Consider the following 27558-nt stretch of genomic DNA (forward strand, 5'->3'; position numbering starts at 1 on the left):
ATCTTTCTTTTGGTGTTTTTAAGAGTTAGTAGAAAGGCCTTTTTAGTGTTGTCATAACTGTGACCTTAATCACCTACCTTCTGTAAGCTGTTAGTGTCTTAACGATGTTCCACAGGTGCATGTTCATTAAGTGTTTATGGTTCACTGAACAAGCATGGGAAAGTGTTTAAACCCTTTAGAATGAAGATCTGTGAAGTTATTTGGATTTTTACAATTTATCTTTGAAAGGCAGGGTCCTGAAAAAGGGCCGTTTCTTTTTTTGTTGAGTTTAGTTAATTTAGCTGTCTTCAATCAAGTGTATGCCAATAAATTGAAAGAAGTAGGCTAGTATAGGGTTTTGAACAACTGCCATAGCCTACATGCCTATTAGGTGTATCTTTTCGGGCCTGTATTTCAAGCAAATGGGCTGGGTCAACACGTCTCCCCCCTCTGTTGTCACGTAGCAGGAGGTCCAGTCGTTACTAGGGGCGTGGAATCAATGTGTAAAAAGGGGACCTCGCAGTTGCATACATTGTGCGATGCGAAACGTTGGCGAGCTATTAACGTTGTCAATTTAATGCTGAGAATATTCACCCGGACATTCAATCACCATTACAACACTACGTTGAAGACTCATCGCCTCTTAAAGCCGTATGAGACACTCGCTCCGGTAACCTGCAGAAAGCTCCCACCACATCGGATGAGACCGCCTGCATAGCCGCTAGTCATTTGGCGGCAACAGGGCTATCTATATAAGACGTAGACGCGAGGGATGCAAGGTTGGTGATATTCAGTTTTCTCGTTTATGATTTATTAGCTACAGCTCAGACCCATGGAGCGAAAATAAGCAAATATGTAGACCGATAAAAACAAACTGCACTCATCGTAGTTTCAGTCGGACGGAGCTAGCGTCATCAGTCGGCTAGTAGGCGTCAGCCAGCTTCCAGTCATTTCTAGATGGGATTCCGCTTTTGTCAAATATCTTTTTCTTTCATTTTAGATAAACCTTGCCTAACTTTAATCTAATTATCCTTAACCTGCTACGAGAATGTAACGTTAAAGTCAACTTTGACAAGCTGGATCCTAGACAAACCCCAGCTTCTTCGCCTGCTCGAAATGTACATAAGCAGCTACAGACAAGCTACCACGAATCTTTTTGGATTATTGGAGTGGGAGCTAGTTAGCTTTTTTTTACGGGTAGCTGGATAAAGTTGTCACTTCATTAACTCCCTCGCTGACGCGAATCTCGACATTAAATTGATGTGCACCTGCTAAATCACAACTATAGCTAAATTCTGACGTTTACGTTCATTAGCTAAATAGCTCGCAAACTGGCTACACCTATTCAGCTAGTTTATTTTAGTGTTAACCATTTGTTTTACATTTCTCAACTTTGGTTGCTTATGACAGGAAGCAGAGACAAAGCTGGTTTAGCTAGTTAACGTTATATACCATGTGTGTTGCGAAATGCAAGGCCATGTCAATGCTTTCATCCACGCCTTTTAAAATATTTTAACTCTTTGCTTTCGTCTAGATTGGATGTGCAGACTGACATCGTTCCTGTGATACCCCCATGCTGAAGAATTGCGTAACCGAGCTGGTGCTGCAGGTCTTCCGTCCCCACTCCGCCTTAGTGTCCGGAACAACCATATGGCTGTCATCATCTAGAAACGTCAGTGACTCAAAAGTGAAATTGCCATGGAATCGGGTACCGAGCACGATGGATTTAAATATCCATCTGTTCCCAATTCACAATGTGATCTCAGCATAAATATTTATGAGACCATCAGCGACAGAAACGTCAATAATATGGGCACTTCGACAGTCCTGAGAGGTGGGAGCGATCCAAGTTCGTATCCTCCATCGAATTATCAGCTGATCGTACGTCAAAGATTCATCAGGAGAAGTTTGTGGTTCTCGGACTCGGATGAACAGGCTTTTGAGGTGCCAGAATGTGACAACAGCAGTAAAATCCTCAACATAAACCTGCGCACGATAGTTGACAGGACACGGGGGGCTTGGTCGGGGCCACAGGAGGGCTCCAGCACCGAGAGTCAAGGGGGGCAGAAAGACAGCGCCACAGAGAGTGCCAGTGCTGATGAGAAGGAGAAAGCTGGGGATACATTGAACGTTGCATCCACCGACGGCAGTAAAAATGCTATCAGAACTGCCAGCGACGAGAACGAGGAAGAGGCCGAAATGAAAGCTGTTTCCACATCCCCTGGGGGACGGTTTCTCAAGTTTGATATTGAGCTCGGGAGAGGGTCCTTCAAGACTGTCTATAAAGGTCTGGATACCGACACGTGGGTGGAAGTTGCCTGGTGTGAACTTCAGGTAAGATGCAGCACCTTTTTTGATCAGAAAGTATTCAGCAGTTTGTTGTGGATAAGAAGGCTTATTTGACCTGCTCAACCTTTTTTATGGTGATGTAAAGTTTAATTTAAACAACTGTAAAATGGGGAAACAATTATGCATTTTCCTATCAAGACGTCTGATATTTTCCCTAAAGGCCTATTATGAATTATTAATGACTATCATCAAATATTAATAGGAATTAGGAATATTAAGTATCAACATGCCTCAAGGCTTTGTCATCTGACCTTTTCCAACTCCCAGCTATCTCTTGGTATGTGTGTGGGTCCTCCTGGATCTCTCTGATGGGTGTCCTACTGGACTGGTCGGTTTCAATTAATGATTTCCATTAGAGGGCTGATGCATGATGGCGCTCACAGGAAGTCCTCTCTCTTATGCAGTCAGCAAGCGTTCACACTTCATGACAGCATAATGGTGATGTCTATTGGGAGCTGTCAATCAGCTAGACTACTATAGGGAATCCAAGTTATAAATGGGTTTCCATGCAAATTCAAATGGTTTAGAGGTCTATAGCATTGACACGCTACTAATAATACCATGCATTTGGAGAGTATTCAAAACCCTTGACTTTTTCCTAATCCCCCCCCCCCCCCCCCATAAAATTAGAAATATCACATAAGCGTACAGTACCAGTCGAAAGTTTGGACACACCTACTCATTCCAGGGTTTTTCTTAATTTCTTTACTATTTTCTACACTGTAGGATAATAGTGAAGGTCATAAACACTATGCAATAACACATATGGAATCATGTAGTAACCAAAAAAGTGTTAAACAAATCAAAATATATTTGAGATTCTTCAAAGTTGCCACCCTTTGCCTTGCTGACAGCTTTGTTGATGTACCTTTGGCAGCGATTACAGCCTCGTGTCTTCTCCTGGGTATGACTCTACAATCTTGGCACACCTGTATTTTGGGAGTTTCTCCAATTGTTCTCTGCAGATGCTCTCAAGCTTCTCAGGTTGGATGGGGAGTGTCGCTGCACAGCTATTTTCAGGTCTCTCCAGAGATGTTCAAATCCGGGCTCTGGCAGGGCCACTCAAGGACATTCAAAGACTTGTCCCGAAGCCACTTTTGTCTTGGCTGTGTGCTTAGGGTCATTGTCCTGTTGGAAGGCGAACCTTCACCCCAGTCTGAGGTCCTGAGAGCTCTGGAGCAGGTTTTCATGAGGGATCTCTGTGTTTTTCTGCGTTCATCTTTCCCTCGATCCTGGTCTCCCAGTTCCTGCTGCTGAAAAATATCTCCACAACATGATGCTGCCACCACCATGCTTTGCCGTAGGGATGCTGCCAGGTTTCCTCAGGCCAAAGAGTTCATTATTGGTTTCATCAGACCAGAGAACCTTGTTTCTCATGGTCTGAGTCCTTTAGGGGCCTTTTGGCAAACTCCAAGTGGACTGTTATGCCTTTTACTGAGGAGTGGCTTCCGTCTGGCCACAACCACAAAGGCCTGATTGGTGGAGTGCTGCAGAGAGGGTTGTCCTGGAAAGTTCTCCCATCTTCAGAGGAACTCTGTCAGTGACTATCAGATTCTTGGTCACCTCCCTGACCCTTCTCCCTCAATTGCTCAATTTGGCTGTGCGGCCAGCTCTAGAAAGAGTCTTGGTGGATCCAAACTTCTTCCATTTAAGAATGATGGAGGTCACTGTGTTCTTGGGGACCTTCAATGCTGCAGAAATATTTTGGTACCCTTCCCCAGATCTGTGCCTCGGCACAATCCTGTCTCGGATCTCTATCGACAATTCCTTCGACCTCATGGCTTGGTTTTTGCTCTGACGTGCACTTATAAAGACGGGTGTCTTTATATAGACAGGTGTGTGTGCCTTTCCAAATCATGTCCAATCAATTGAATTTACCACAGGTGGACTTCAAGTTGTAGAAGCATCAAGGATGACCAATGGAAACAGGATACACTTAAGCTAAATTTCATGTCTCATATCAAAGGGTCTGAATACTTAAGGATTTCGCTTTGTCTTTATGGGGTATTGTGTGTAGATTGAGGAGAACCAATTTATTTAATCCATTTTAGAATAAGGCTGTAATGTAACAATGTGGAAAAGGTCAAGGGGTCTGAATACTTCCTGAATGCACTGTAGGTCAGCAATTTTGAGTTACCAAACTCTTAGTCCTGTTTTGTTTCCGTAAGAACCTACCTGTTGTAAGTCTTAACAGCCACTGGAAAAATCACAATTTTTGACCACATATGGTATTAAGTAATTATTTCCAACCTCAAGTCTGCACCGCAGGATTATCATTCCCTCTCTCTCCCTGGAAGTTTAGGCTTAAATGAACGACAGCCAATAAGCATGACTGGGCTCCTCATGAACCTAGTGTCATTAGTGCAGACACAAACAAAATAATCCATATGACAATTACATAGGTAATCAAGCACACAGGCACATATTATGTGATGACTATATCATACAGCATTAACAAATATTAATTCCCTGACCTTTTCACAATATTGGGCTATAGCAGTCAAATAGTATAGTTTAGTGCAGGGTGTCTGTTTTGACCCAGCAGTAAGACGGTGGGTCGTGAGAAGTAAACGCCCCCACTGTGCAACAACAGTAGGGCTGCTGACAGGAAGCAGCTGATGCATGCTGGTAGCGGTGTGGTGGCCCTGTGGCCTCGCTAAAGCTCTGTCAGCTGAGGGTACTGCGGCTGCCTGTTAGGTCACTGTGTGTGAGAGCGCGAGAGGATGAAATTATGTTGCTTGCATACCTCATAAGTGGTAGGTAGCCTAGCGGTTAGAGCGTTGGGCCAGTAAGCGAAAGGTCACTGGTTGGGAATACCTGAGCCAACAAGGTTTAAAAATCTCTTTGCCCTTGCACTTAACCCTCATTTGGTCCTGGGTTGCTATACTACAATTGCAGGCTGACCCTATAAAACACATTTGACTGGACCTATCTGTGACCATAACATTTAATTTTTCATTAAAAGTTATCCTGGCAGTGAGTCATGAGTATGTGTATGTCTCTCTCCTATTCAGAGAGGGTATGTTCAACTGATGTCATGATGACATGCTTGGAGCAGAGAGACAGATTCATCTTTTCACAGTGATGAAGATGTCATGTACATGATAATGGAATAAAGGAAATCCAATCTCTCTTCCAGCAAGCAGAGTATGACCCATAATTGGACACAGGATGAGGAGAGGATGTGGAATTTAATCATTCATTCTATTGCCTACTTTCCCCATAGACATGTACAAACACTCCCTCTAGTGGACAGTTATTGAAGCAAACAAATCAATCACCATTCAAAAGGTCATTTTCTGATAACCATTTTTGCCCCCCATTGCTCTCTATGAAGGTCTATTGGACTGTAGATTTGTAACAGCATAAAAAAAGATGTATGCACTCACTACTGTAAGTTTCTCTGGATATGAGTGTCTGCTAAATGACTAAAATGTAAAACAGATTGTTCCTCACAATTGGCATGGTTAACAAATGCTACATTGATCAATGATTTTCACCAAAGTGCTGATTCTGCCTGGTTCTTCTCTAGCCCCATCGGTTGAGTCACATGTTGGTGCTTTTAGTAATTGATTAGAAATGGTCAAATGTTTACTGTTATTGACCAACCCGATTAGTGGTCTACAAGTAAGTGGTCAGGTGTAACTCCCTGTGGTTTGGTAACTGTTCAGGTAGAGTGGACTGGCTCCTTATATTCAACTGTGAATTTGACAAAATAGCAGCCTGTCTGTTCGTGCTTCCGTCACCGTACTTTGAACGTTGTTGTTCCACTGGCTTTGTGCATCGTTTATTATGATTCTGCCATCATGGACATTTCTGGAATTCATAACTAGTCTAACTAGTATTTAGTCTAAATTACACCATAGTGCCTGGAAATACGATGACTAATACATTGCTAAAGTAGTAAAATAATTAGTAGGAAACCACTGCCAGCATTATCATGTGGTCAAATTTACTTTAGACAGATGGCAATGTTGTCATTAGCTAGCAAAGTTTGTCAAAAATAGCTAGCAATGCTAACGTTAGCTAGTTAAAATCCAGTGGCCTCCCCTCAATCTTAGCTAGCTAACGCTATACTGCATCTAAAGTCAATCTGGCAACATCAAAATTATGACAAGGTTTTCCTACTAATTATTTGCTTCCTTTTGAATGTCATATTATTTCCAAGAAACTGTAAATCACTTTTGATGCGATCATCAGCGCTCATTGACGATGCATTGAGTAGAATGCTCAGTCGGACATTGTTGTGACGAAACGTGCAACCCATGAATAGGACTTCATTTGGGGGTGTGTAACTTAATTACATCTAGAGCTGTGACGGTCATGGAATTTTGGATGACGGTAATTGGCCAGTCAAATGACCACTGTCTCCGTTTTATATTAGGGCTGGGTGACATATCAATAATTATCGAGGTAATTACTTCCCTCAATAACGATATAAAAACATTTAGATAAATGTTCTATAATGTCGATGTAGAATAATTAGGTACAGCAGTCCATTTCACCTCTGTCACTTCTCCGCACGTTCTTGCTGCGTCAATGTGCACCTGGAGAGGCCCACTAAAAACCACGTAGCACCTAGTGATGGAGTAACCACTATTGACCACAATTTGTAATGTAGGCGAAAAGAGTGGCAGTGATAGCCATGGAGAAGGAGCAGCTTCCAACGACTAAATTATTGATTAAAAAGGGTTCAACTGTTTCAGTAATTTGGAAGTGGTTTGGCTTTTTGAAGTCCAACAAAGAGCAGAGCAATGTTCAGTGCAAATTGTGCCGTAGACCGGTGGCTACCAAGTCTGGTAATACAACAAACCCTTTTCACCATCTGTTGCAAAATCACTCTTTGGAACATGCAGGAAGTTTGAGTTTGCGCCACGGTATTGATTAACACACCTCAAGCACCAGCCAATCTAGGGATGTTCGCCGGAAGCAGTCAATACTGACTGCATTTATGCCCTACGACCAAACATCAAAAAGACAAATTACAAATCCTATTATGCATTGCATTTTTAAGGACATGCTACCAATTAGCACAGTCGAAAAGGAAGGTTTCAAGAGGCTTACCAATTTAATTGACCCCAGGTATGTTGTCCCTGGCCGCAAACATTTTTCACACCGCAGTGCCTAAACTCTATTCCGAGTGTAGGGGAAAAAGTTGAGGACCGGCTCAAGACATATTTGACGGATTTTGCTACCACTACCGATCTGTGGTCTAGTCGCACATCAGAGCCTTACATTAGCCTCACTGTCCACTATATTGACAGAGTGGAATCTTCAAAATAAATGCCTTCAAACATCATACTTTCTTGACGACCACACGGATGACGCTACAGTATAGCAGAGGGGCTCATTGACGCTCTCGCCTCCTGGGGACTCAGTCAAGACAGACGGGTCTGCATTACAACGGATAGTGGTGCGAACGTGGTGAAGGCTGCTCAAATCAACAAATGGACCTGACTGCAATGTTTTGGACATTGTCTGCACTTGGCCATTGGTAAGTTACCTTGTCAATTGTGTATATTGAAGTGATTGGTTAGATGAAACTAAATTTGCTTTTTTTTTTGTTAACTGATTAAGTTAAATATTACATTTGTACATAACTAAAGGGATTATTGTGATTTTAACATTTTGTATTAAAATTTCTATTTCTCTTAGTGGGTAGAGACAAACGGGTGGATCAAGCAATTGGAGTGTGTAAGAAAGTGGTTGGTGCCTTTTCCTATTGTTGGAAAAATAAGAGACCTGGCAGTTGCTCAAAAAGAACACAACCTACCCCAGCACAAGTTGGTGACAGAGTTGCCTACCAGGTGGGGGATCACGTCAAAAGATAGTGCAAAGAGTAATGGAGCAGGAGAAAGCCATTTCACGGGTCTTGTCCAGTGACAAGAAGACCCGGCCCTTCGCTCCCACCCATACAGATATACAGTTGAAGTCTGAAATTTACATGCACCTTAGCCAAATACATTTAAACTCAGTTTTTCACAATTCCTGACATTTAATCTTAGTAAAAATTCCCAGTTAGGATCACAACTTTATTTTAAGAATGTGAAATGTCAGAATAATAGTAGTGATTTATTTCAGCTTTTCTTTCATCACATTCCCAATGGGTCAGAAGTTTCCATACACTCAATTAGTATTTGGTAGCATTGCCTTTAAATTGTTCAACTTGGGTCAAACGTTTCGGGTAGCCTTCCACAGTTCTATTTTTGTGTCATCAGACCAGAGGACATTTCTCAAAAAAGTATGATCTTTGTTCCCATGTGCAGTTGCAAACCGTAGTCTGGCTTTTTATGGCGGTTTTGGAGCAGTGGCTTCTTCCTTGCTGAGCGGCCTTTCAGGTTATGTCGATATAGGACTCGTTTTACTGTGGATATAGATACTTTTGTACTGGTTTCCTCCAGCATCTTCACAGGGTCCTTTTTGCTTTGGTTCTGGGATTGCACTTTTCAAAAGGAAAAGAATGTGTCTCCTTCCTGAGCGGTATGACAGCTGCGTGGTCCCATGGTGTTTATACTTGTGTACTATTGTTTGTACAGATAAACGTGGTACCATCAGGCGTTTGGAAATTGTTCCCACACCAGACGTGTGGAGGTCTACAATGTTTTTTTTTCTGAGGTCTTGGCTGATTTCTTTTCATTTTCCCATGAAGTCAAACAAAGAAGCACTGAGTTTGAAGGTAGGCCTTGAAATACATCCTCAGATACTACTCCAATTGACTCAAATGATGTCAATTAGCCTATCAGAAGCTTCTAAAGCCATGACATAATTTTTCAAGCGGTTTAAAGGCACAGTCAACTTAGTGTATGTAAACTTCTGACCCACTGGAATTGTGATACAGTGAAATAATCTGTCTGTAAACAATTGTTGGAAAAATTACTTGCGTCATGCACAAAGTAGATGTCCTGACCGACTTGCCAAAACTATAGTTCGTTAACAAGAAATGTGTGGAGTGGTTGAAAAACAAACCAGTTTGAATGACTCCAACCTAAGTGTATGTAAACTTCCGACTTCAACTGTAGATGTTCTTGAGTCCATCAACCTGGCAGTGACCCCGCTCCTAGAATTCACAGATGCTCTGTCTGGTGAGTCTTATGTCAGTGTGTCTTACTTGAAGCCAGTACTACACCTGTTCAATACAGAGGTCATGAAACCTAATGATGGTGAAACAGAGCTCACCCAAACCATCAAAATGATAGTCAGTGACTATCTGAATGAGAAATATGATGACCTAGCCACAGATTGCCTCCTGGACATAGCCTCGCTGATCGACCCTCGGTTTAAAACATTACATCAAAGAGGAGAATATGGGCCACATAAAAGCAAGAGCTGTCTCAGAGATGGTCAATGAGGGACATGAAAGCCCAAGCACAGCACAGGGAGACGTGGTGAATCCGCAGCAACAACTGCCAGCCAAAAAGAGAGTCACTGGGCAGTAAAAAAAAAAAGAAAAGCCATGCTCCACCACCACAGGTCTTACTGAAATCGAGCTGGAAGAAAAGGAACTCAGCTGCTACCTTCAGTCTCCTGATGCTGACAGCAAAACCAATCCACTGGACTGGTGGAAGATCTACTCAAAAAACTTTCCCAAAGTCAGCCACCTGGCAAAGTGCTACCTGTGCATTCCTGCGACCTACTCCCCATCAGAATGCGTTTTTAGCACAGGTGGCAAGTGACCTGCCATAGGGCAGCTTTAAAGCCAGAGACCGTAGACAGACTTGTCTTTCTTGCTTTTAACTTGTAAGATGACGACTACCCCAACTTCGACTGATGTGCCATTAGGCTAACAGTTATAATGCATATCGATTTGCACTTTTTAATTTTTTTTTTTTATTTCTTGTTCATAACTTGAGGGTTTATAGCTTTTTAAAAAAGTAGAGTTAATGTGACTTGTGAGTTCTTAAGCTTCTGACAATCAATAGGAAACATAAAAGCCTTTGGTTTGTTCAGGCATTCTTGAGTCTGAAGCAGAGATGCACCTTTTAAACATAATTTGATTAATATTGTGATACTTTTTTTTTGATAATGATAATTATCTTTATCTCAGCAAAAAAATAAATGTAGCTTTTTCAGGACCTTGTCTTTCAAAGATTTGGATTTTTACAAATTATAACTTCACAGATCTTCATTGTAAAGGGTTTAAACACTGTTTCCCATGCTTGTTCAATGAACCATAAACACTTAATGAACATGCACCTGTGGAACATCGTTAAGACACTAACAGCTTACAGACGATAGGAAATTAAGATAGTTATGAAAACTTAGGACACAAAAGTGGCCTTTCTACCAACTCTTAAAAACACCAAAAGAAAGATGCCCAGGGTCCCTGCTCATCTGTGTGAATGTGCCTTAGGCATGTTGCAAGGAGGCATGAGGACTGCAGATGTGGCCACAGCAATAAATTGCAATGTTCGTACTGTGAGACCCCTAAGACACCGCTACAGGGAGACAGGACAGACAGTTGATCGTCCTCGCAGTAGCAGACTACGTAACAGCACCTGCACAGAATCAGTACATCCGAACATCACACCTGCGGGACAGATACAGGATGGCAACAACAACTGAGTTACAACAGGAACGCACAATCCCTCCATCAGTGCTCAGACTGTCCTCGAGAGGCTGGACTGAGGGCTTGTAGGCCTGTTGTCAGGCAGGTCCTCCCAGACATCACCGGCAACACCGTCGCCTATGGGCACAAACCCACCGTCGCTTTACCAGACAGGATTGGCAAAAAGTACTCTTCACTGACGAGTCGCAGTTTTGTCTCACCGGGGGTTATGGTCGGATTGGCGTTTATCGCCGAAAGCATGAGCGTTACACTAAGGCCTGTATTCTGGAGCGGGATCGATTTGGAGGTGGAGTGTCCGTCATGGTCTGGGGCGGTGTGTCTCAATCATCGGACTGAGCTTGTTGTCATTGCAGGCAATCGCAACGCTGTGCGTTACAGGGAAGACATCCTCCTCCCTCATGTGGTACCCTTCCTGCACATCTGGGACCTGTTGGATCGGAGGGTGAGGGCTAGGTCTACTCCCCCCAGAAATGTCCAGGAACTTGCAGGTGCCTTGGTGGAAGAGTGGGGTAACCTCTCACAGCAAGAACTGGCAAATCTGGTGCAGTCCATGAGGAGATGCAATGCAGTACTTAATGCAGCTGTTGGCCACACCAGATACTGACTTTTGATATCACCCCCCTCCCCCTTTTCAGGGACAAAATTATTCCGTTAGTCACATGTCTGTGGAACTTGTTCAGTTTGTCTGTTGTTGAATGTTGTGTTCATTCAAACATGTTATTTTGTTAAATAAACGCAGTTGACCCTGAGAGGACGTTTTCTTTTTGTGTGTGTGCATACAGTTGAAGTCGGAAGTTTTTTACATACACTTAGGTTGGAGTCATTACAACTCGTTTTTCAACCACTCGACAAATTTCTTAACCTCTCTGGGATATGTGGGAAGCTAGCTTCCCACCTGGCCAAAAGCCAGGGAAAATGCAGAGTGCCAGATTCAAATAAATTACTATAAAAATCAAACTTTCATGAAATCACACATGCAAGATAGCAAATTTAAAGCTACACTTGTTGTGAATCCAGCCAACATGTCAGATTTCAAAAGGTCTTTTCGGCGAAAACAAACAATGCTATTATCTGAGGATAATACCATAGTAAACAAAGAGAAGCATATTTCAACCCTGCAGGAGTGACACCGCAGAAATAAAAATATAATTCATGCCTTTGACGAGCTTCTTTTGTTTGCACTCCAATATTTCCCATAAACATCACAAATGGTCCTTTTGTTCGATTTAATTCCGTCTATATATACCCAAAATGTCAATTTATTTGGCGCGTTTGATCCAGAAAAACACAGTTTCCAACTTGCGCAATGTGACTACAAAATATTTCAAAAGTTACCTGTAAACTTTGCCAAAACATTTCAAACTACTTTTGTAATACAACTTTAGTTATTTTTAAACGTAAATAATCAATAAAATTGAAGACGGGATGATCTGTGTTCAATACAGGAAGAAAACAAACTGTAGCTAGCTTTCTGGTCACACGCCTCTAACAGTACACTTCAAGTGACCCTCGTTCAAGATGGCCATACTTCATTACACAAAGGGAAAACCTCAACCTATTTCTAAAGACTGACATCCAGTGGAAGCGATAGGAACTGCAAGAAGGTCCCTTAAAAATCTGGATTCTCATTGAAAAGAGTGACCTCAGACAGTTTTAGAAACTTCAGTGTTTTCTGTCCAAATCTACTAATATTATGCATATCTTATCTTCTGGGGATGAGTAGCAGGCAGTTGAATTTGGGCATGCATTTCATCCGGATGTGAAAATACTGCCCCCTGTCACCTAGAAGTTAACACTTTTGTTTTGGCAAATTGTTGCAAATCAATCCTAAAATAACAGCAAAGGACCTTGTGAAGATGCTGGAGGAAACCAGTACAAAAGTATCTATATCCACAGTAAAATTATTCTTATATCGACAACATGAAAGGTCGCTCAGCAAGGAAGAAGCCACTGCTCCAAAACCTCCATTAAAAAAGCCAGACTAGGGTTTGCAACTGCACATGGGGACAAAGACGGTTATTTTTGGAGAAATGTCCTCTGGTCTGATGAAACAAAAATAGAACTGTTTGGCCATAATGACCATCGTTATGTTTGGAGGAAAAGGGGGAGGCTTGCAAGCCAAAGAACACCATCCCAACCGTGAAGCACGGGGTTGGCAGCATCATGTTGTGGGTTTGCTTTGCTGCAGGAGGGACTGTTCCACTTCACAAAATAGATGACATTATGAGGTTGGACAAATATGTGGATATATTGAAGCAACATCTCAAGACCTCAGTCAGGAAGTTAAAGCTTGGTTGCAAATGGACCTTCCAAAAGGACAATGACCCCAAGCATACTTCCAAAGTTGTGGCAAAGTGGCTTAAGGACAACAATGTCAATGTATTGGAGTGGCCATCACAAAGCCCTGACCTCAATCCTATAGAAGCATGTGTGAGCAAGGATGCCTGCAAACCTGACTCAGTTGCACCAGCTCTGTCAGGAGGAATGGGTTAAAATTCACCCAACTTTTTGTGGGAAGCTTGTGGAAGGCTACCTGAAACGTTTGACCCAAGTTGAACAATTTTTAAAGGTAATGCTACCAAATACTAATTGAGTGTATGTAAACTTCTGACCCACTGGGAATGTGATGAAAGAAATAAAAGCTTAAATAAATTGTTCTCTCCACTATTATTCTGACATTTCATTCTTAAAATAAGGTGGTGATCCTAACTGACCTTAAACAGGGAATTTTTTTATTTGTATTAAATGTCAGGAATTGTGAAACTGAGTTGAAATGTTTTTGGCTGAGGTGTATGTAAACTTCTGATGGGGTCACTTTTTCCATGAGCACATAGATGAAATGAGTTGCAGAATGAATCGGAAATATAGTCAAGACGTTTACAAGGTTATAAATGTTTCAATATAAAATTAAAATAAATGTAAACATTTGTCCTTAACTTTTCTTTTGTCAAAAAATCCTCCATTTGCAGCAGTTACAGACCTTTGGCATTCTAGTTGTCAATTTGTTGAGGTAATCTGAAGAGATTTCACCCCATGCTTCCTGAAACACCTCCCACGAGTTGGATTGGCTTGGTGGGCACTTCTTACGGTCAAGCTGCTCCCACAACTCAATAGGGTTGAGATCCGGTGACTGTGCTGGCCACTCCATTAGCGACAGAATACCAGCTGACTGCTTTTTCCCTAAATAGTTCATGCATAGTTTGGAGCTGTGCTTTGGGTCATTGTTATATTGGTGGAGGAAATTGGCTTCAATTATGCGCCTTCTACAGGGTATGGCATGGCGTTGCAAAATGGAGTGATAGCCTTCCTTCTTCAAGGATAGCCTTTCTTTACCCTGTGCAAATCTCCCACTTTACCACCACCAAAGCACCCCCAGACCATCACATTGCCTCCACCATGCTTAACAGATGGCGTCAAGCACTCCTCCAGCATCTTCATTTTTTCTGCGTCTCACGAATGTTCTTCTTTGTGATCCGAACACCTCAAACTTAGATTTGTTTGTCCATAACACTTTTTTCCAACCTTCCTCTGTCCAGTGTCTGTTCTTTTGCCCATCTTAATCTTTTCTTTATTTTGGCCAGTCTGAGGTATTGCTTTTTCTTTGCATCTCTGCCTAGAAGGCCAGCATCCGGGAGTCGCCTCTTCACCGTTGATGTTGAGACTGGTGTTTTGCGGTACTATTTAATGAAGCTGCCGGTTGAGGACTTAACCGAAAGGTTGCTAGATCAAATCCCTGAGCTGACAAGGTAAAAATCTATTGTTCTTCCCTTGAACAAGGCAGTTAACCCACTCACTGTTCCTAGGCAGTCATCGTAAAAAAAATGATTTGTTTTATAATGGACTTGCCTAGTTAAATTTAAAAAACATGTACTTGTCATCTTGCTCAGTTGTGCACCGGGGACTCCCACTCTTTCTATTCTGGTTAGAGCCTGTTTTTGCTGTTCTGAAGAGTAGTACACAGCATTGTACGAGATCTTCAGTTTCTTGGCAATTTCTTTTCATTTCTCAGAACAAGAATAAACTGACGAATTTCAGAAGAAAGGTCATTATTTCTGGCCATTTTGAGCCTGTAATCGAACCCACACATGCTATTGCTCCAGATACTCAACTAGTCTAAAAAAGGACAGTTTTTATTGCTTCTTTAATCAGGACAACAGTTTTCAGCTGTGCTAACATAATTGCAAAATAGTTTTCTAATGATCAATTAGTCTTTTAAAATGAAACTTAGATTAGCTAACACAAGGTGCCATTGGAACACAGGAGTGATAATGGGCCTCTGTATGCCTGTGTAGATATTCCATTAAATATCTGCCATTTTCCAGCTACAATAGTCATTTACTACATTAACAATGTGTACACTGTATTTCTGATCAATATGATGTTATTTTGATGGACACAATGTGCGTTTCTTTCAAAAAACAAGGACATTTCTAAGTGACCGCAAACTTTTGAACATGTGTGTTTTAGACGCACCTTCTCATTCAAGGGTTTTTCTTTATTTTGAATATTAGAAAATAGTAAAAATAAAAACCCTTGAATTAGTAGCTGTGTCCAAACTTTTGACACGTGTGTTTCTCTCCTCGGCTCCTGACTGCATGTGCTGCCATAGAAATAGAATAAATAGAGCAGGTGTCCCCATTCAAGTCAGTGATGTTCTAAGGGAAAGGGGTACAATGCATTGTACAACTGAATGCATTCAACTGAAATGTGTCTTCCGTATTCATCCCAACCTCTCTGAATCAGTGGTGCGGGGGGCTACCTTAATCGACATCCACGTCTTCGCACCCCCGGGGAACAGTGTGTTAACTGTCTTGCTCAGGGGCAGAATGACAGATTTTCACCTTGTCAGCCTGGGGATTCGATCCAGCAACCTTTCAGTTCCTGGCCCAAAGCTTTAACCAAAGACGCGAAACAGGAAGTATACCCATCAATATGTACTGTGATTTGTTAATTCAATTCATCTGACATTTCAAAAAATACATTCCATTTCTTGAGCCACATCAGTTAATATCATTTGAATGAACATTCTACATCACCATGGAAATCATTGCATCACAATACCAGGCAGCCATGGACCCAGTTGGTATTCGATAGGACGTTGCAACTCTGCCCACTTGTGGGGAAAACAACCTGTGGTGACCTAGGTTGCCACATTTGTCTCACAGTAAAAACGTTTTTTTCTTGTCTGCTTGTTTAAGTCAATTACAAAACTATATTTAAGAAGTACAACATCTCTGAAGATTACTTTTCAACATTGCCTGCTCCCTAACGTTCTCAGTACTTAGAAAAATGTAATATTGTAGGGCTTCCCACATGCCCCTTTTTCATGACGATGCTAGCAGCCATTTGAGTGAGTGCTAGCTAGCTACCGCCTGGAACATTTAAGCTAACCATGAAAACAGACTTGTACAGCTACAAGTAGTGAGTGGCGTTAGACTGTACTATACAAGTTAAATGTCTATCCTGTGATTTTAAATATTTTCCACACACAAAGCTACATGTAGCTTGGACACCGGGCCCCCACATTTCCCACGCTGAATAGTCTGAAGCAACATCTTCTCGCAGGCTCTATTTCCCTATGCTGGAGCATTGTGAACCATTGGTCAGTTTTTTTGACCTGGTTACATGTACATTGACCATCACAGCTTTTTGGCATGTTTTGTTATTTCTGTGAAAAATAATCATTTTAAATCGACAACGAAGTTGCCTCTTTTACAATAGGGGTCAGTAGAAAAGAATGTTGGATCTCAATTTGTTGGCAACTGTGCCATCACCAATTACATGTGAGATTTGAACATAGATCCACTTGGCTAATGACTGTATTGCAGTACATCTATGTGAGATTCAGCAGCATGTACAGTGGGTGTGTACATTGTGTAGCAATGCTGTGTACTAGGGATGAAAAATGCCCTGGTGGCCTAATAAAGGCTGTGATTTACAGCTCACTGTCTGAAGGTCCCATCCAAGCCTCTGACGGAATTGCAGACTGCCCCTCCACTTCCCTGATGCCTCATTCACACCCAACCAAAGTCAGAGCGTGCACGTTTTGCCTTCAGTCAGACACATATAGGTGGTGCCAGCCCTGTGGTGTTCAGTGGACTGTGGTGGTATGTAAACGTTGCTGGAGCTTTTCTTGTTTAGCAGAGAAAGACAGAGGGGGGATGTGTCTGTGATTTTCCACTGTTTCCCTCCCTCTGTTGGTTACGTGGCCCTTCTGCCTGGAAGTTTAATCTGGTCCTGTGGCCTCTGTCTCCCAGACGATCTCCTTGTTTTTTTCCCCTTAACTCTCAAGCTTATCTCTCTTGCTTGCACTCAGTCTCTGCTTCCTTCTTTCTAAATTGAACAAAAATATAAAAGCACCATGTAAAGTGTAGGTCCCATGTTTCATGAACTGAAATAAAATATCCTAGAAACGTTTCTCCTTGACAAAGATATGCCACACCTGTCAGATGGATTAATTATCAAGATGCTGATTTAAACGGCACGATCACTACATAGGTGTACCTTGTGCTGGGGGCAATAAAAGGCCACTCTGAAATACGCAGTTTTGTTACACAACACAATGCCACAGATGTCTCAAGTTTTGAGGGAGCATGCAGTTGGCATGCTGACTGCAGGAATGTCCACCAGAGCTGTTACCATGATTGAATGTTCCTCTACCATAAGCCACCTCCAATGTTGTTTAAGAGAATTTGACAGTACATCCAACTGGTCTCACAACCGCAGACCACGTGCAACCACACCAACCCAGGACCTCCATCTGGCTTCTTCACCTGCAGAATCATCTGAGACCAGCCACCCAGACAGCTGATGAAACTGGGTTTGCACAACTGAAGAATTTCTGACAAAACTGTCAAACTGTCATAGGGAAACTCCTCTGCGTGCTCGTCGTCCTCACTAAGGTTTTGACCTGACTGCAGTTTGGCATCGTAACTGACTTCAGTGAGCAAATGTTCACCTTCAGTGGCCAATGGCATGCTGGAGAAGTGTACTCTTCACAGATGAATCCCGGTTTCAACTGTACCGGTCTGACTGCGTACATGGCGTTGTGGTTTGCTGATGTCAACGTTGTCAATAGAGTGCCCCATGGTGGAGGTGGGGTTATGGTATGGGCAGGCATAAGCTACGGACAACTAACACAATTGCATTTTATCAAAGGCAATTTTAAGGCACAGAATCCGTGATGAGATTCTGAAGCCCATTGTCGTACCATTCTTCTGCCGCCATCACCTCCTGTTTCAGCATAATGTACGGCACCATGTTGCAAGGATCTGTACGCAGTTCCTGGAAGCTGAAAATGTCCCACATACTCACCAGACATGTCACCCATTGAGCATGTTTGGGATACTCTGGATTGACTTGGGCGACCCAGCGTTTTCCACTTTCCTAATAAAATACCAAAATATCTACCTACTTCGCACAACCATTGAGGAGTGGGACAACATTCCACATGCCACAATCAGCAGCCTTATCAATTCTATGCGAAGGATATGTGTTGTGCTGCATGAGGCAAATGGTGGTCACATCAGTACTACTTTTCTGATCCACGCCCCTACTTTAATTACATTTTTTGATAAGGTATCTGTGACCAACTGACGCATATCTGTATTTCCAGTCATGTAAAATCCGTAGATCAGGGCCTTATTTATTTATTTATTTATTTAAATTGATTGATTTCCTTTTATGAAGTGTAATTGTTTTATATTTTTGTTCAGTATACAGCCTCTTTCTCTCTCTACATCCCTTGCTCAATGTCTGCCTTGGCACCATACAGATGGCACAAGGGTTGCTAATCTGTGTGCAGAGAGAGGGATGCCCATGGTCCCTTTTCCACTTACTTTTTAATATATATTTTTTGTTAGTCACATGGTATGTTTGTTTACACAGAGCAAATGGAAGTTACACTTGAAATTCACTACTAATGTTTGCTAGCTAAATATCTTATAGTTAACTTCTAATTATCTAACATGTGCAAAATACATTTTCTAGCTTGCAAGATCAATCTTCTTGGTGGCCTACAGCAGAGACAATCAATCCACTCCTGGATCAAGTGTGGGTAGCCCTTTTGAGATAGTTGTATAACTGGGTTGTCTGTCCTTGCAGTTAGCTTGCGCTTTTTAGCATTTTGTTAGCGTCTGTTATGGGAATTCGCTAGTACTAGCATAATTATTTCATTTTATATGAATTGAATTGTACTACAACGGCTCCGACGCTCGTCGGAAGTGGCAGGGCTTACAAAGTATTTCAGACTACAAAGGGAAGCACAGCCGAGAGCTGCAGAGAGCTCGTCTGGTAGGCTCGTGTCCAAGTAACTTCCATGCTCGCTTCGAGGCAAGTAACACTGAAACATGCATGAGAGCATCAGCTGGTCCGGACTAATGTGTGATCACGCTCTCAGCAACCGATGTGATTGTTGACCTGTTTAAAAAGGTCTTATTCACAAGGCAGGGCAGATTACCAGGACGTGTACTCCGAGCATGGCCAACTGGCAAGTGTCTTCACAGACATTTTCATCCTCTCCCTGTCTGAGTCTGCAATACCAACATGTTTCAAGCAGACCACCATAGTCCCTGTGCCCAAGAACACGAAGGTAACCTGCCTAAATGACTACAGACCCGTAGCATTCACGTCTGTAGTCATGAAACGCTTTGAAAGTCTGGTCATGGTTCATATCAACACCATTATCCCAGAAACCCTAGACCCACTCCGATTTGCATACCGTACCAACAGATCCACAGATGATGCGATCTCTATTGCACTCCACACTGCCTTTTCACACCTGGACAAAAGGACCACCTATGTGAGGACGCTATTCATTGACGACAGCTCAGCGTTCAACACCATAGTGCCCTCAAAGCTCATCACTAAGCTAAGGACCCTGTGACTAAACAGCTCCCTCTGCAACTGGGTCCTGGACTGGCTGCTCCCAGGTGGTAAGGGTAGGTAACAACACATTTGCCACTTTGATCCTCAACATGGGGGCCCCTCAGGGGTGCGTGCTCAGTCCCTCCTGTACTCCCTGTTCACTCATGACCAGACCGCCAGGCACGACTCCAACATCATCATTAAGTTTGCCGATGACACAGTGGTAGGCCTGATCACGACAACGATGAGACCGCCTATAGGGAGGAGGTCAGAGACCGTGTGGTGCAAGGACAACAACCTTTCACTTAACGTGATCAAGACAAAGGAGATGACGGACTACAGGAAATGGAGGACCGAGCACACCCCCATTCTCATCAACGGGGCCGTAGTGGAGTAAGTTGAGAGCTTAAGTTCCTTGGTCTCCAAATCACCATCAAACTAACATGGTCCAAGCACCCCCCCCCCCCCCCCCTCATTCTATGCTGCTGCTGTTCTCTTATCTATGCATAGTTACTTTAAAACCTCTTCAGGATCGGACCCTTCTTTTCAATTTTCGCCTAAAATGACATACCCAAATCAAACTGCCTGTAACTCGGGCCCTGAAGCAAGGGAATGCATGTTCTTGGTACCATTTGAAAGGAAACACTTAAGTTTGTGGAAATGTGAAAGGAATACAGGAGAATGTAACATAATAGATCTGGTAAAAAAATAATAATTTTTGTATCTTTGAAATGCAAGAGAAATGCCATCTTATTATTCCAGCCCAGCTGTAATTTAGATTTTGTCCACTAGATGGCAGCAGTGTATGTGCAAAGTTTTAGACTGACCCAATGAACAATTGCGTTTATAATTCTTTTTTTATTTTTTTATCAAGACTGCCAAAATGTGCCTAATTGGGCACAATTTCATGTTCAAAACTGTTCCCTCTCCTCAAACAATAGCATGGTATTATTTCACTGTAATAGCTACTGTAAATTGACCAGTGTGGTTAGATTAACAAGAATATAAGATTTCTGCCAAATCAGATATGTCTATGTCCTGGGAAATGTTCTTGTTACTTACAACCTCAGGCTAATTGCATTAGCCTACGTTAGCTCAACGTCCCGCAGGGGACCCACCGATCCTGAAGAATAACTCTACCTACATGTTACCTTGACACCGGTGCCCCCGCACATTGACTCTGTACCGGTACCCCCTGTATATAGCCCAGTTACTTTTATTTGCTGCTGCTCATTAATTATTTGTTAATCTTATCTCTTGCTTTTTTTGTATTTTCTTAACTGCATTTTTGGTTAAGGGCTTGTAAAGTAAGCATTTCACTGTAAGGTCTACTACACCTGTTGTATTTGGCGCATTTGACAAATACAATTTGATTTGAGATAGATAGATAGAGATGTACTATCGTGCAAGTCAAGTTTGGGGACACCTACTCATTCCAGGGTTTATATATCTATATCTAATATACACTGCTCAACAAAATAAAGGGAACACTTAAACAACACAATGTAACTCCAAGTCAATCACACTTCTGTGAAATCAAACTGTCCACTTAGGAAGCAACACTGATTGACAATACATTTCACATGCTGTTATGCAAATGGAATAGACATCAGGTGGAAATTATAGGAAATTAGCAAGACACCCCCAATAAAGGAGTGGTTCTGCAGGTGGGGACCACAGACCACTTCTCAGTTCCTATGCTTCCTGGCTGATGTTTTGGTCACTTTTGAATGCTGTCGGTGCTTTCACTCTAGTGGTAGCATGAGACGGAGTCTACAACCCACACAAGTGGCTCCGATAGTGCAGCTCATCCAGGATGGGACATCAATGCGAGCTGTGGCAAGAAGGTTTGCTGTGTCTGTCAGCGTAGTGTCCAGAGCATGGAGGCGCTACCAGGAGACAGGCCAGTACATCAGGAGACGTGGAGGAGGCCGTAAGAGGGCAACAACCCAGCAGCAGGACCGCTACCTCCGCCTTTGTGCAAGGAAGAGCAGGTGGAGCACTGCCAGAGCCCTGCAAAATGACCTCCAGCAGGCCACAAATGTGCATGTGTCTGCTCAAACGGTCAGAAACAGACTCCATGAAGGAGGTATGAGGGCCTGACGTCCACAGGTGGGGGTTGTGCTTACAGCCCAACACCGTGCAGGACGTTTGGCATTTGCCAAAGAACACCAAGATTTGCAAATTCACCACTGGCGCCCTGTGCTCTTCACAGATGAAAGCAGGTTCATACTGAGCACATGTGACAGACGTGACAGTCTGGAGACGCCGTGGAGATCGTTCTGCTGCCTGCAACATCCTCCAGCATGATCGGTTTGGCGGTGGGTCAGTCATGGTGTGGGGTGGCATTTCTTTGGGGGGGGGACGCACAGCCCTCCATGTACTTGCCAGAGGTAGCCTGACTGCCATTAGGTACCGAGATGAGATCCTCAGACCCCTTGTGAAACCATAGGCTGGTGCGGTTGACCCTGGGTTCCTCCTAATGCAAGACATTGTTAGACCTCATGTGGCTGGAGTGTGTCAGCAGTTCCTGCAAGAGGAAGGCATTGATGCTAGGGACTGGCCCGCCCGTTCCCCAGACCTGAATCCAATTGAGCACATCTGGGACATCATGTCTCACTCCATCCACCAACGCCACGTTGCACCACAGACTGTCCAGGAGTTGGCGGATGCTTTAGTCCAGGTCTGGGAGGAGATCCCTCAGGAGACAATCCGCCACCTCATCAGGAGCATGCCCAGGCGTTGCAGGCAGGTCATACAGGCACGTGGTGGCCACACACACTACTGAGCTTCATTTTGACTTGTTTTAAGGACATTACATCAAAGTTGGATCAGCCTGTAGTGTGGTTTTCCACTTTAATTTTGAGTGTGACTCCAAATCCAGACCTCCATGGGTTGATAAATTTGATTTCCATTGATAATTTTTGTGTGATTTTGTTGTCAGCACATTCAACTATGTAAAGAAAAAAGTATTTAATAAGAATATTTCATTCATTCAGATCTAGGATGTGTTATTTTAGTGTTCCCTTTATTTTTTTGAGCTATATATAATTTGAGGTTCTTCAAAGTAGCCAGCCTTTGCCTTTATGACAGCTTTGCACACATTTTTTGTTGTTGAAAGAAATGGCGCCCGGTCGGTAATACCGTATACTCAGGAATGGTTCAGGAAGGGTATAAAGGTATGTAAATCTGGATACCGCCCAATCCTACTGAGCTACGAATCAACCAGGTCTACTGTAGGTCTTGTAGTGTTGAAAGTGAGTGAACTATTGAAAGTTCTCTGGTTCTGACTCACACGCCTTTCTGTTTTAAGATGGTGTATAATCACGTCTTGCATACATACAGAGAGTGGAGTGTGTGTGTGTGTGCTGGTATTTGGCAGGGTGCACGCTGCTCTGCAGATAAAATCAGCTGTTGTGCTTCTGAATGTGATGACACCATGGTAGAAGAGAGAGCGCTTCATTCCTCTATCTATCACTCTCTGAGCGTGGGCTGAGATATATGTACAGTAACTGCACACCGCTCTAACCAGTTCTACTTTGTACTTCCCTGATTTGGTTTGGGGGAAATTGTTTAAAGGAAATGCAAATAATTGTATGTATATTTGTTTAACTTTGTGTGCGCACGTACTGGATGTGATGAAAGCAACCTACAGTAGAGACTCTAGCCCCCTCTTGATCACTGAGTTTTTATATTTCCACCTAAGTTGGTGATGTCCAAGTGGGTCATTGGTCACAGTCTATTGGGCAGTGAGAGAGGTACACATCAACTCTTAACAGGGCCTCATCAGTGTCCTCCAGCATGTTAGAGGTCCTCTGTGTAACAGAGCCACGGTGAAGTGGGCCAAGCCTGTTACAGCTAGCCTCTATTTGGCTAAAGCACACATACAGTGCCTTCGGAAAGTAGTCAGACCTTACGTTATAGCCTTATTCTAAAATTTATTAAATTGGGGGGGGGGGTTCTCTCATCAATCTACACAATACCCCATAATGACAAAGCAAAAACAGGTTTTGAATTTTTTTTTGCTAATTTATTTAAAATAACTATTCAGACCCTTTATTCATTACTTTTGATGCAGCTCCTTTGGCAGCGATTACAGCCTCAAGTCTTCTTGGATAGGATGCTACAAGCTTGGCACACCTGTATTTGGGGAGTTTCTCCCATTCTTCTCGGTAGAAGAATGGTTGCTGCACAGCTATTTTCAGGTCTCTCCAGAGATCTTTGATCAGGTTTAAGTCCTGGCTCTGGCTGGGCCACTCAGACATTCAGAGACCTGTCCCGAAGCCACTTATTTGTCTTGGCTGTGTGGTTAGGGTTGTTGTCCTGTTTGAAGGTGAACTTTTGCCCCAGTCTGAGAACCTGCTCCAGAGCTCTCAGGACTTCATTAAGGATCTCCCCATTCATCTTTCCCATCTTTCCATCTTTCCCTTGGAGACTGGTCTCCCAGTCCCTGCCGCTAAAAAACATCCCCACAACATGATTCTGCCACTACCATGCTTCACCATAGGGATGGTGCCAGGTTTCCTCCAGACATGACGCTTGGCATTTAGGCCAAAGCGTTCAATCTTGGTTTCACCAGACCCAGAGAATCTTATTTCTCATGGTCTGAGTGTCTTTAGGTGCCTTTTGGCAAACTCCAAGTGGGCTGTTATGTGCCTTTTACTGAGGAGTGGCTTCTGTGTGGCCACTACCAGAAAGGCCTGATTTGGTGGAGTGCTGAAGAGATGCTTGTCCTTCTGGAAGGTTCTCCCGGAAGATTTCCCATCTCCACAGAGGAAGTCTGTGAGGAAGAGGAAGCTCTGTCAGAGTGACCATCGGGTTCTTGATCACCTCCCTGATGAAGGCCCTTCTCTCCCGATTTGCTCAGTTTGGCTGTGAGGCCAGGTCTAGGAAGAGTCTTTGGGGGTCCAAACTTATTCCATTTAAGAATGATTGAGGCCACTGTGTTCTTGAATGCTGCAGACATTTTCTGGTACCCGTCCCCAGATCTGTGCCTCGACATAATCCTGTTTCGAAGCTCTACGGACAATTCCCGTGACCTCAAAAGTCAAGGGGTCTCAATACTTTCTGAAGGCTCTGTATACTGGGCGGAAGGAGCAGAAACGACAGTTTCATATCAGATATTCTTTTTGACTGTATTGTTTTGACTCGCAATATTATTTTTGTGCTAGTTGGCTGTAACTGCACCAAATCGTCAATATTTTTCTTTCATAGCCTGTTCTCCATCTTCTTTTTAAATAAGGAGCCAATTTGTTTTCAGCACTTTATTTCCATGACTGATCAAAACTTGTTTTTTCATGTCCTTCTGCAGCAGACATTGTGAGCAATCTATTTGGAACAAGGAATTGCAATAAAATCATTGACATTCGATAATGTGCATATAGAATCGCAATACATATCGTATCGGCACCTAAGTATCAGGATGATATCATATTGTAAGGTCCCTGGCAACTCCCAGCCCTAGTAGCTAGGATGTGGGAACTGGGTCCAAGGCACAAATGTAGTGTGTTAACTATAGTCCAGATCTTGACTAGTCAATGAAATTGAGTTATTACTTGTCATGGGCCTGCAGGTTTGAGATGGTGAATCTCACACTGTGATGTAGCTTAGCAGTTGCAAAGAAATGGTAGGCTTAGTCATTGACCGAGGTTTGTAATGTGGGCTAAACGTATCAAAGAACTGATGTAAATGCGGTAAGTTTACCCTGAGTGACTCTCTGACAGCGAACCTGCAATAGCTTTTTTTCACAGAAGGGATATATTTGCATATCAGAGAACCAGGTGCACCTGGGCGCCTGTCTTCTTCCCTCTCCCTCCCCTGGCTAAGGTATGTGTGGTGGAAATGCCATCTGATCAATGTAGCTCAGAAATATGAGACTAAAGCCAGTCTAGCTTGTCAAAACACAGTTCCGGTTTAGTACCCGTGCTAATGCCAACAAAAGATCAGCCAATTCTGACCTACTTGTACAGGATGCAAAAGGTGAAAAACATGTATCTGTTTTTCATCTTTAGTAAACACTGAGAAGCCAGTAGTGGACTGGAGTATTCTAATGTTGGTCTAAACTGTCCAGTTTTTCTTATGTATTATTTGATGAAGGGGGAGCCCAAGCTATATTGTGTCCCAGTAAAATAACTCTATATTTATTATGAAATGAATTATGTGGAGGCCGCTGCTGTGTACAGTACCTTCAGAAAATATTCACACCACTTGACTTTTTCCACATTGTCTTTAATTTAAAAAATTGTTTTTTAAATAAACGATCTACATAGAAAACTCGGTCAATAGAAGGAAATTCAACGTTTCTTCTTACCATTCATGGAAAATGAAACTCTAATATCTTGACTAGATAAGTATTCAACCCTTTGAGTCAATACATGTTAATTACCTTTGGCAACGTGCTTTGCACACCTGGATTGTACAATATGTGCCCATTTTTATTATTTTTAAAATTCGTCATGCACTGTCAAGTTGGTAATTGCTAGACAGCCATCTTCAGGTCTTGCCATAGATTTACAAACAGATTTAAGTCAACTGTAACTAGGCCAAGCAGGAACATTCAATGTTGTCTTGGTAATCTACCCACTGTCTGTTGGAAAGCAGACTGAACCAACTGTGCTTAGCTCTTCTGTCCTAAATAACTCAATAGTCCTTACCGATGACTAACTAGCATACCCATACCATAATGCAGCCACCACCATGCTTGAAAATATGAAGTGGTGTGTTGGCATTGCCCTGAACAACGCTTTGTGTTAAGGACAAAACGTTAATTGCTTTGCCACATTCTTTGCAGTATTACTTTAGTGCCTTATTGCAAACAGGATGCTTTAATATTTATATTCTGCACAGCCCTCCTTCTTTTCACTCTGTCAATTAGGCTAGGATTGTGGAGTAACTACAATGTTGTTGAGCCATCCTTACAGCCATTAAACTTTAATTGTTTTAAATTCACCATTGGCCTCATGGTAAAATCCATGAGTAGTTTCCTTCCTGTCCGGCATCTGAGTTAGGAATGGCGCCTGTATCTTTGTAGAGACTAGGTGTATTGGTACGCCATCCAAAGTGTAATTAATAACTGCTCCATACTCAAAGGGTTATTGAATGTTTGCTTTATTATATTTTTTTACCCATCTACCAATATGTGCTCTTTGCAAACCATTGGAAAATTTCCCTGGTCTTTGTGGTTGAATCTTTGCATGAAATTCTTTTATTTCTTTCTTTATTTCACCTTTTATTTAACCAGGTAGGCCAGTTGAGAACAAGTTCTCATTTACAACCGCGACCTGGCCAAGATCGAGCAAAGCAGTGCGACAAAAACAACACTGAGTTACAGATGGGATAAACAAACGTACAGTCAATAACACAATAGAAAAATCAATGTCAAGTGTGTACAAATGTAGTACAATTAGGGAGGTAAAGGCAATAAATAGGCCTTAGTGGCGAAATAATTACAATTTAGCATTAACACTGGAGTGATAGATGTGCAGATGATGATGTACAAGTAGAGATACTGGGGTGCAAAAAAAATTATAAATAACAGTATGGGGATGAGGTAGTTAGGTGGGCTATTTACAGATTGTCTGTGTACAGGTACAGTGATCGGTAAGCTGCTCTGACAGCTGATGCTTCAAGTTAGTGATTTGTCTCCAGCTTCAGTGATTTTTGCAGTTCGTTCCAGTCATTGGCGGCCAAACGCGGTGTTGGCTTTGGGTGAAATATACCTGCTGGAGCGTGTGCTACGGGTGGGTGTTGCTATGGTGACCAGTGAGCTGAGATAAGATGGGGCTTTACCTAGCAAAGAC

The 27558-nt window shown here is 42.6% G+C and overlaps 1 protein-coding gene and 1 pseudogene across 20 annotated transcripts in view; both read left to right on the plus strand.

The window, feature by feature from the left end:
- The first annotated feature begins 230 nt into the window (after nt 1-230).
- The window catches only part of LOC110531157 (serine/threonine-protein kinase WNK2), a 132869-nt gene continuing 105541 nt past the window's right edge, over nt 231-27558 (plus strand). For all 20 annotated transcript variants that reach the window (XM_036987887.2, XM_090184098.1, XM_036987893.2 and 17 more), the window contains exons 1-2: nt 231-758; nt 1514-2313. In XM_036987887.2, coding sequence (XP_036843782.2) covers nt 1678-2313 — 636 coding nt within the window. In that variant the 5' untranslated portion in view covers nt 231-758; nt 1514-1677. The remainder of the gene's footprint in view (nt 759-1513; nt 2314-27558) is intronic.
- Nucleotides 9157-10106, plus strand: LOC149980904 (E3 SUMO-protein ligase ZBED1-like; annotated as a pseudogene).

This window comes from Oncorhynchus mykiss, chromosome 9, assembly GCF_057628025.1.
Source record: "Oncorhynchus mykiss isolate SJ-2025 chromosome 9, ASM5762802v1, whole genome shotgun sequence".
Classification (NCBI taxonomy): domain Eukaryota; kingdom Metazoa; phylum Chordata; class Actinopteri; order Salmoniformes; family Salmonidae; genus Oncorhynchus; species Oncorhynchus mykiss.